An 11,561-nucleotide genomic window follows, 5' to 3' on the forward strand; every position below is an offset into this window, starting at 1 on the left:
GACCCATATATGCAATTTCTTTAGTCTAAAAATATGGTAGATTTTAACGGTTTATTTTAAACTGTTAGATAACGGCTATACAAGAGACTGTCGTTCTGATGGAAAGATTACTGAGGCAGAAGTTCTTTTTTGAAAATTTTGCGACGTAAAATTTTGAATTTTATGTTCGCCTTCAATATCAGTGAAGCTATTTTCTTGGGCACCTTTCCGAAATATCTTTGCATTAACATGAACGAATGGTGGAAGGAATGTATTTAATTTTAAGGTGGGAGGGGTTGACTAACAACCCCATCTTCTCGCACTATTAGCATTCAAATTTGCTACAACATAAGACATTAAATGGCCTCTGTTATTGCCTTTATTCTTGATTCCAAGCTTATATTAAACGTTTTATAATTCCTTTTGTTACTGCGAGACGTCTAGATAATATACATCTACATGGAGTAACTTGAGACGCCGAATTAGAATATTAAAGCGACAAAGGACAGGAGTTTTGCAAGAATATCTAATATACATTTTATTGTTTAAGGGAATTTTAAAACTAAGTCCTCTAAAGCCACCTTATGGTTATTACTTACATGCTGACGTGAGAATAATTTGAACAAACAACTGAAAATGTCAGCCAATAATTACAGACATGGTCGCATGCAAACATACAGGGTGTTTAAAAAAGATGCGGCAATATTTAAGGGAATGATTGCCCAGGTCATTTTATAAAAAAAGTTCCTATAAACATAGGTCCGCAAATGCTTTGTTACCGGTGTACAAAGTATTGATCTTTCATTAAAAAAACAGAAAAAATTATATTTTTCCAAAACCGCTTGAGATATTATAATAAAATTTTAGGCATGTTAATAGCTATGGAAGATGCATATTTTGGAATATAAAACAATTTTTTAGTTTCACCAGTGGCATCCTATTTTTTTCTTTAAAAATAACCTGTGACGTGCCAATGTGCACGCTACTGGTAAGACTAAAAAATCGTTTTTTATTGCAAAGTATGTGTCTCCCACAGCTTTTGACACGCCTAAAATTTCATTATAATATCTCAAGCGGTTTTGGAAAAATCTAGTTTTACTGCTTTATTAATGAATGATCAACACCCTGTAGATCGATAACAAAGAGTTTGCGGATCTATGTTTATAGGAACTTTTTTTTATAAAATGATCTGGGCAATCAGTCTCTTAAATATTGTCACATCTTTTTTAAACAATCTGTACACCGTTGAATAATTTGCAAGACAATCAACCAATTTTAATGCTCTTCCTGCTTCTTATTTTTAAACAATAATGATCAAGCAGCAATAGCTTTTCCCGTCAATTGTATATATTTAGAGGGAAATTCCATTAAATATCATATTACTTGTACCATTTATTAAAATTATTTCATGATAGGTATGAGCTAAGAACAAAGTAACGTTAATATTTCTATTGAATTATATGAATTTTTATGATTTTTATAAGATATCCAAAATTCACTACATTATCATTCTTCAGAGGGTTTCGAATTTATCGGAAAAATTCTCCACTACAATTAATACTCTGTGTATCAGGTCTAATAGTTGAGTACCTAACCGCTGGTTTGGGTAAGTTTGTTAAGGCTCATCGAAATTATTAATGAGAAGCGTTGAAATAGGCTAGGCATTGGTCATATTTCTGGATTCTATGGAAACTAGTTTAATATTAAAGTTAACGGCACATTAATGATTTCTCCTTAAAGAACATTGGGGTTTCTCTTACAAAGAAGTATTCCCTAGGGTTAATCCGGCAATAGGAATCCCGATTTAAAACGATGAATCTTAGATTTCTAGATAGATGTAGATGGAACACGAAACCTGGCAAAAAAGTATATTATCCAGTAGTATTTAGTTTATACAATCCACATGTCGTTTATACTTTACAAGGCAAAGATGTGCCATCAGAAAATGAACAGTTAGTCATATCTAGGGATACAGGGTTTTGGAGAGACTTTGGATATGGTATGACTTGTCAGTATAGGTGAGCTTTTTTCAGGGAACTGTTAATCGCCAATATGGATAAATTAATGCGTTCCAGGTCTGACTTCTTGAAAGTCAAAGGTTTCGACGAAGACATCGTCGGTTGGGGAGGTGAAGATGTGATGTTGTACCGGAAGTATGTCACCAGCAACGTTAAAGTGATACGTGCAACCGATCCAGGAATTTTCCATATTTGGCATCCAAAGGTCAGTATTCTAAAATAATGCCCATGATCAGCAAAAACTCCTTACAAGACTTGACCAGCCGGCACTGAAAATTCAATATTTCGCTGAATGGAGTGAAATATCTCTGCATTTGCCAGTTCATTAAGTGAATAATGGAACGTTTCACTCGACAATAATATTTCACTTAAATGCGAGGCATTTAACCTAAACATCTCAATCTTGTATCGATTGTTCAGACTCGGGGGTAAGGAGAACAATAAGGTGCTTAGTCGAATATTCCGAGCGCATCAGCTATTCTCCAAAAGTGATTTGGAATCAAGAAAATGTAGGAGCAAATTGCTTTATTCTAATGATTCATGGTGTTTCTGGTTCATAAATTTAGCTCCAATAAGGGTCAATTAAATTTTTCTCAATACGAGGTTGGTGAATGAATTTCGCAACTCTTAATATCTCTCGAACTCCTGTTAAGCGCACTTGAAGACTTACGAATAATAATGTCTAATAACGTTCCCTTCTCGATTCAATGGGGCTTTAAAAAATGAGGTCATCCGCTGAGTTGATTTCTCCATCGGACTTGAGCCCACGAGGTAAAAAAGGGGTAAATGAAAACTGAAATTTTAGTTCTTGAAGCCATCTAGAGATATTAATCCTCTTTCGTGTAAAGCCACACTGAGCAAATTTTCTAGGGATCATTATTTATTCTCTTGCTACTTTAGACTTCTTTACAATGTAATTAATATTTTTCCCCAGAGTATGATTCTTAATTAACTCACGAGGCTCGCCACTTATTTCGTACCGCTAGGGTGTGTTCACAAGATAGCCCAGGGAAAAATTTCCTTGCTTTGGTCCTTAATCCAGCATCCCACAACTGAAACGAAAACCATTAAATTTTAGGTCAGTTTCAAAATAAAATTACCTCTTGAGCCATCCGACACGGATTTCGGTGCCATTTGAATAATATCCTTATTGGATAACGTTTTTTCCTCAAGAATAGCAGGATTCTGGGCATTTTTATGTTATTAGTTGCTACCAGGGCATTGAGTAAACTCCCGCAAAAATTTCAAATTTACATTTCTATGCCACTTTTAGGAAAACATATTCATCGTTTTGTTTACCGAAGGTGTTTGTGGGCCTAAATCCAAGAAAGCTGTTTTATTTTATATTTTTTGGCACTTTTAATAACAAAATAGATAAAAGACGTTTCCTGAAGTTCGGTTACTTCATACTCATTCTTACTTTAATAGAATCCCATAAAATTAGAGAGAGTCATACGTTAAAAAAAACTTGTACAGTACAGACTCGCTAATCCAGATCAATTAAAACAAGGGTTGCCCGAAGTATCGAGGATTCGGATTAATGCGATTTTTTTTTTGTTAAAAAAAACGCAAAAACTGTACTTATAAACATGTACACTGTGTTCATTCTATTTTGATACACTTTTAATCCATTGTGAAACCATTATTTCTTGAGATATAGGTATTAATCAACAGCAAAGTTAAATGTGTTTTTTCAAAATTTTGTCTATATGGCCTCCAAATAATCCCGACCTCACATTATGCGACTTTTTTTTATGGGGTCATGTCAAAAATATTGTTTATAAATCCTTGTAATTGCATTTACGAATTAGAAATTGGTATTAGAGATGCAATATTTCAAGTGAAAAATAATAGAAAACTTTATGTTAAAAGTTAAAGAACATAGAGTTGAACGATCTACAATGTGTATTGAAAAATAATGTGGACATATAGAGCAATATTTCTAATTTAATTTGCAACTTTTTTTGTTAGTAAACTAATAATTGTTTAGCTTCGATTTTATATATGTTTGTTAATTTGTCTTAAATAATTATTATGTAAAGTATTAAATTAATTATATTAAATAGCTTCACTGTTTCAAATTGTTTATTTCTTATTGAAAATTATTGTCAATTGAACTAGAGAACTAACGCTTACATATTTATATGGCACACATTTGAAATCAGAACAACAATATCTATTGAAAAATACAAAAATATTTATTATTTTATATATTATCTTATTCTCATTTGAAAAAAAAAAGATATTATATGATAGTTTTAAAATCAAACGCGATAGAAAAAATCAAAAATTGCAACATAAAACTTTGAAAAAACACATTTAACCTGGTTTAACCTCTATCTCAAGAAATAATGATTTTACAGTGGATTAAAAGTGTACCAAAATAAAATGAACACAGTGTACATATTAAATATAAAATGAAAGTAACAAAATTAATTAGATTAAAAAAAAAATTGTTTGCTTAATATTTTTTTGGCTTAAAAAATAAGCCCTATCACATAATTTGCTTATCACTTCTTATCATCTTTAGACCAATTTATACATTTTTGGAAATATTTAAATGCTTCGCTATGTTTAATCGATGAAAAAGTTATATCTCAAGTTTTTTTCTCATGCTCTTTATCCGCTGTTAAGGTTTCAATATTATTTTCCATTATAAAATCTCCGCTATAGCATGTGAATCCGGGATAATTTTTTGTACCTTGGTAAAATATCTTGTTTACTATTCATTTTTGTCAAAGCATTTTCCTTTATCGTAGATAGCGGCAAAAAATCGTTAAGATTCCAATTCGCTTTTATTGGAAGTTTATGCCAGCACTTTTCGAGGACATTTTTGAGGTACTTTGTTCCAAACTTCATGTAAAATCCAAATAGCATTTTTAAGGTTCAGGTTTTTGAGACATGGGGTAGTGTCTTCATGATCCACACTTAAAACGTATGAAAACAAACGTTTATGATAAAACAATTTTGTTAACCTTATAGCATTCTGATCCATGAGATGTCTCCAGGCAGTGCAGTTCAGTGGAAGGAACATGGTTCTTATTTTACCATCGTTGCTTAACAAAGTTTCCTCTCTATCATGACTAGAGAAATTGTTTAATAAGAGTAAAACCTTCTCGGATAAATTATTCTCTCTTCAAACGGTTCACACCTGTTTTACAAATGAATTATGGAACTAGTCCCTGAATGCAGTCGATGTCATCCAAGCATTCTTCGTTGTTGCATATTCAACCGGTAAGTTCTGGTTCCGAAATGCGTGCGGATTCTTTGCTTTTCCGATAACTAATACTTTTAGTTGGTTTCAACCGTCTGCATTACAACAGGCTAGAAAAGTTATTCTTCCCTTGCTTGTTTTACGTCCTAGAGCATTAGTTTCTTTCGAGTGAACAAGCGTCTTTTCTGCAAGCATTTTCCAGAACAAGCCAGATTCATCCGCATTGTAAATCTGCGTTGGTAACAAATCTTCCCTCTCTATGTTTCTCAAAAGTTTCTCCCTGAATGGATCAACGGCATTCGCGTTGTTTGTTAATTTTTTTTCCGCTTATTTTCAGAGTTCGCAATCCACGTCGGTTCCGAAAATTAATTAGGTATCCTCTATTGGCGTGAAAATTGCCTTTCAAGTAACACTAAGAATACAACTGCTTTGCTTTTTCAACCAAGATGGCGTACGAAATAGGTGCATGTCTATTTCTCTGCCTTAAAAACCAGGGATACAAAATCTTCTCCATTTTAGGATATGCACTGTTTCTTAAAGTTTTTCTACGTCTCGGACCGAAATCACAGCGTTCAGCAAACAAAAGTGAGAATGTGCCATTTTTCTATTTTCCACGTAATTGGACAAAAAAACTGCAGAATCACTGTTCTTTTTGATTTAACATCTGAAATAGTTGACGTATCAACGCAATATTTTACTGCCAATGCCTTATATGGAACACTTGCATTTAATCGCTCAATTATGTCTATTTTTTCTTTTATTCTAAGGGTGGTATGGACCTTCCTATGTGCAGCCATAATTGAAACGTGTTTCTTCGATTACCTCTATAGACGCACTAAATTAATAGGACCGAGAGCTTGTTTTGGCTTGTTTTGCTTGTTTTGCGCTGAAGACTTTGCTATCCGGATTATCAAGTCTCTTGGAAATCCGAATTACTGAGTATTTAATGAAATAAAAACGTCATCCGGATTATCGCGACATCCGGTGTATCGGGGATCCGGACTATCGAGTCTGTACTGTATAATATAAAATGTTCGGGGCGTTCGAATTACAGCTGAATACACCTTTCATTTGAATTACCCCGTTTTTATTTTAAATTTTAAAATAGCCTTTTGGTGTATTTTTGCTCACAAAACTTAAAAATAATGTTTTGAAAATTCTTTAATATAAAACAAGAGCTACGACATAAAATTTTAATTATTCTATTGAAATACTGTGTATGTTATTATTTAGCCTTGGGCTTCTTTTGCTATAGAAAAGGATTTCTTGACGTGATCTCTGATCATTTTCACTTAATAAAATCATTTGTGTTCCATTGGAATAAAGTATGGACCAACCAATCACCTGAACCTGAACTAACCTGAATTTTAATAGGTAAAAAGTGTGAACCTGAGATGTTTCGTTTGTCTATATTCTATCGCTGTCGAAGAAATATTTCGATTGAGTGGAAATGATTAGAGATAAAGTCGCGAAATCTGATATTTTTGAAATCAGAAAGAGGAATCCCATTTATTAAGATAATAATGTTACATCCGACTGTTTCACTACAATAATTAAAATTTATGTCGCACCTCTTTTGCTTCGGACCGAAGCCGCTGATCTAATGTTACGAACTTTGATTTTCACTCTGACTGAGTTTCGATTTATCTATCAAAGATTTAATCTTGAATTTGAATTGAAAACAAAAGGTATTCACCTCTAAATTGTTGAATATCATGATCTAATGAGTTATCAGAGTCTTGTCTAAACAACTCACATATAGCATTTTCCACCTCATGAAAGCATTCCAAAATATAGTGCGCCTAGAAAGTGATTTGATAAAAAAAAATATTCGTTGTTTTTTCCTTTTTAATTAAATAAAATTTAATCATACATAAAAATTCGCAAACTTATTTTATATGCATTGACCATTCATACTCAAACACGTCTGCAGTCTATTGGGGATACTCAACAATGAATTGCATTCATACTTTTCAATTACTACTTCCCATGATCCTAAAATAGCTCAAATTGAATTTTACTACGAGGCGCTATTCGCTTGACCTCAATTTTCAGCTGCTCCCATATGTTTTCCATCGGACTTTGGTCCGAAAAAAAGAGATAAATGTTTATGTCTGGCGTTTTGTTACCTTACTCTCAACAAAAGCCATCTGTGATAAATCTTTACTTAAAAAACGTATTATCTAAATGTGCAAAAATGTATTAAAATTGAGAAATAATCCAAATACTTTCTAGACTATACAGGGTCATCCAACGAAACTTGGCCTCCCCTTAATCCTAAAAAAAGGACTTTTCGGAAAATTCCCAAAATACGTCGTAACAGTATTTGAGGGGGATACATTTTTTATATAAAATTCAACTTCCAAATTTCACCCTTATATGCATCACAGCAACCATTTCAAAAATTTTAAATGACACGAGGGGTCATGTAGCACCTCAAATTAAAGGTCTTTCAAAACTATATTCAATGATGTAATGGGATTCAAAATTTATTAATTCTTTTTTAAGAAAAATAGTTATAAATTTAATAAAAAATGCAATGCAAACTCAGTTAACTAGTATGTAAATAATGAAAAAACCTGTTTGTTGAAAGGAAATTGATTTGTTTTCGATTTTGAGCTTACAAACAGTCTTTGGTTATTTCTAGTTATTTATTTATTCTTTTATTTTTTTAGCCAAATATTGTTTGTGAGCTCAAAATCGAAAATAAACCAATTTCCTATCAACAAACAAGTTTTTTCATTGTTTACGTACTATTTAACTGAGTTTACATTGCATTTTTCGCGAAATTTATAGTTGTTTTTCTCAAAATCTAATTGACATATTTTGGATGCCATTACACCATTGAATGTAATTTTGAAACACCTTTAATTTGAAATGTTACATGACCCTTCGTGCCACTTAAAATTTTTGAGAGGGTTGCTGTGATGCATATAAGGGTGAAGTTTGGGGGTTGAATTTGATATAAAAATTTGTCCCCTTCAAAAAATGTTTTCATGTATAATATTTAAGGACTTTTCTGAAAGGTACTTATTTTTCAAGGTTAAACGGGGGGTCAAGTTTTTTGGATGACCCTGTTTGTTGAATATTATACTATCGATCTTTAATTTAAACTACATTATATCCTGTTCATATGGATTGAGGTTATTGATAAAAATTTTAAATCTTGCTAATCTACATTTCATGCCTCTTTTATCATTCTTGGGCTTAGCCAAACGTGACTCTTTTTTACCCACCTCAGGCATGTCGAAAGGACTCGAGAAACGAGTTTTAAATGGCAACTACTGAATGTATTTTTAGCAATAACCTTATGAACTTTAACTTTAACAATATTTTTAAAGATCAACACGTTTATTTTTATATTTTTAGATATAACCCTTTTGCACCCTCACTCAATTTTTTCCGCGAGCTCTGCGAACAAATTTCAGCTGCGAGCGTAAAACTTTGTGGGATTTTACACCTTTGGTACAAAAGTAGCAATTAAGTTAGGCGTCGTGTTCTCTCACAACTTTCTTATACGTAAAAACTTTTTTCCAATAAAATATGAAAGAAGTGCTTTGTCACACACTATTGCGCCACCCTGTGAACTGCCTCAAAATTTCGCCGTTTTGGTTTGAGTTGTAGAGTTAACTATTTGATTGCCTTGATTTGAAACTCCCGTTGAAAGAACATTTCTTTCCAGGTTTGTTCCGGAGGTCCAGGTGGTCAGAAACTGTCCGCTGATCAGTACAGGGCCTGTATCAGGTCGCGAGCCCTAAACGAGGCCTCCCACGCCCAATTGGGCTTTTTAGCGTTTAGAGATGATATAGCAGCTAATAGTAATACAGCTAAGTATCCCGTTCATCCGTTAAAACCAATGAAGAATGTCTTTAGGAATAAGGGCCTTAATAGACGTAGCGGTAAAGGGTAGTTGGAGATGATTGTTAGGGTAATTTGATCTTTTTTTTGAGATGTGGGATATTAATGTGATAAAGAGAAGTCTGTTTTAAGACTGCTTGTGAGATGATTATTTTGTGATTTATTGTTTATTTTTGTTTTTTGTTGGATTTAAGAGGATCATATTTCATAGACTAATGTCTTAAATTTAATACAGAATGATCACGACATTAATTGTTAATGTATCCTTCCGTTGAGATTTTGTATTAAAAATTTGTTGTGAAAGAAACAGGAATTGACCGAGATTTCTATAGATATTGTCTTCAAATAAGTTAAAAAAAGAGTTTAAGAGAGTAAGTTCTTATGAACTTCGATTTTGTGTGTTGTGTAACGTGCAATATTTTTGACTCCGTTTCTAGCGAAACTTGATTGTGGTGTGGTAGCCCGTACACTGAAAATCAAATTTTATCTTAGTTTCAAAACCAGTTCAAAATCTCAGGTTATATAGTAAAAATAATAATTGAAACGAAACACTTGACCTAGTCGTTTCTAAATGCCCCTATAGTCCTTAATAATCTTCGGTCGTTATTACTTTTGTAATGTGAAGGTTGTTAAGCAACTACTCGTTTGTTAAATGTTCAAATATCGACACCAGCAAATAAAGTCAATAAACAGTGTCAATGGAAATGATACTTAAAATTTGGAAGAAAAAAAAAACTAATTTAATTTTGTGATAGTGCCCCATTGTAGAAAATAGTATTTTTCCAGAGATTTATCACTTAAAATACCAGTAATTCGCTAAAGAACAAGATAACATTTTGGGGTCCCTAAGCTCTACTCGTCAGTATTTCAAAAACGAATTAATTTAAACTTGAAATGCTGCACCACAAATAAACATTTTAAGTTTGTTGTGAATTCCACATGACTAATAATATACAGGGTGTTTCATTTAACGAAATGATAAATTACGTCACTGCGTGATAACACAGGCGATTAAAGTTCACCAACAGAAAGTATTTTTTGCGTTATACACGGTGTTTCTGAATAGATGGTAAAAATTTGAATGGGTCAATCCTGAGCGAAATTTAAGACGAAAAGTTCATATGAAGACATGTCCAAAAATGCTTCGTCTTTCATCTACAGAATGTTAAAAAACACTTTTTTTCGTTTTTTTTTTAATTAATTGTTTATTTTTTATCAAAACTTACTGAAAATTTGTACCTATCATACACCGAGTATTTCCGACAAACGGAAATTTTCCGACTTTGATTTAATATACGGGATGATGCGGATTGATGGGTCTTGAGTTCTCATTTCTTACATTTTTTTTATATTGATAGATAGAGGACATATTCAGCAGCTGATATAAAATTAAAACACTATCATATTAAATAAAGCTCTTGTTTAAGCTTGGTTGATTAACATTGATGTTAATAATTGCATCCGCAGGAAGCAATTGCTTATTATCGTGAATATTACCTAAACCATCGGTTTAAGAAAAATTTTGCAAGAGACTGAAAAATGAGAAAACTCAATGCGGATTTCAGAAATTTGTCTAAAGGAATCAAAATATTAACGGAAAAAAAATGTGATAAATGAAAGCTCAAGACCCGTCAATTCCCATCATCCCGCATATGAAATCAAAGTTCGAAAATTTCCGTTTAAAGGAAACACTCGGCGTATGATATATACAAATTTTCAGCAAGTTTCGATAAAAAATAAACAAGTAATTAAAAAAAAAGTTTTTTTACATCCTGTAGATCCAAGACGAAGCATTTTCGAACATGTCTTTATATGAATTTTTCGTCTTAAATTTGGCTCAGGATTCTCCCATTCAAATGTTTACGATCTATTCTGAAACACTCTATATAGAATGCCAACACTACAATGTACTAATTTCTTTCGATCACTTGTAATTGAACCGTTTTGGAACATATGCCCCAACCTGTATGTTAAGTTGATCCCTATTATCTGAACCGTTAAAGATGAATTTTCGATTGAGCTTGCAAAACCATTCAGCACCAAGTTGCTTTCTTTTTGCTCGTTGCAGGAAATTGACTTACCAAATAAAATGTAATAGCAGGTAAGTTGATTATCTTTTTTGGGTGAATTAAACAGATGAAAGTAGCTCTTTGGTTGGATGAGCTGGTGATTATTAAGTAAGACTCACCTATTTTATCTTTGCGCGATCAATTACCAACAATCCTAAATAATTTAAAAAAAATCTATTGATGTTAATAATAATTACAGGAGACAACACTTCCATAATGGGAAACGTTCCATATTGCATCAGTGGACAGACCAAATGGTTTCGTATTTGTTGGCCCTCCTCAGGTAGCTCTAGGCAAATAGTCTGGTGTAAAGCATCAATGAGAGTGAGCAAAACAGAAACAATTATTGGTAGGTTTAATGTCCTTACTAGTTTTGAACTACAGTGTTTTTGGGAGAGCAGTGTATTTCTATGCCTGTAAGCG

At 32.6% G+C, this 11,561-nt stretch overlaps 1 protein-coding gene across 2 annotated transcripts in view; it reads left to right on the plus strand.

Moving 5' to 3' along the window:
- The window catches only part of Csgalnact (Chondroitin sulfate N-acetylgalactosaminyltransferase), a 139,993-nt gene extending 130,370 nt beyond the window's left edge, over window positions 1-9,623 (plus strand). For both annotated transcript variants that reach the window (XM_066406832.1, XM_066406833.1), the window contains exons 9-11: window positions 1,803-1,997; window positions 2,055-2,202; window positions 8,894-9,623. In XM_066406832.1, the coding sequence (XP_066262929.1) occupies window positions 1,803-1,997; window positions 2,055-2,202; window positions 8,894-9,121 (571 nt within the window). In that variant the 3' untranslated portion in view covers window positions 9,122-9,623. The remainder of the gene's footprint in view (window positions 1-1,802; window positions 1,998-2,054; window positions 2,203-8,893) is intronic.
- Window positions 9,624-11,561: the final 1,938 nt, after the last annotated feature.

This window comes from Euwallacea similis, chromosome 3 (assembly GCF_039881205.1).
Source record: "Euwallacea similis isolate ESF13 chromosome 3, ESF131.1, whole genome shotgun sequence".
NCBI classification, from domain to species: domain Eukaryota; kingdom Metazoa; phylum Arthropoda; class Insecta; order Coleoptera; family Curculionidae; genus Euwallacea; species Euwallacea similis.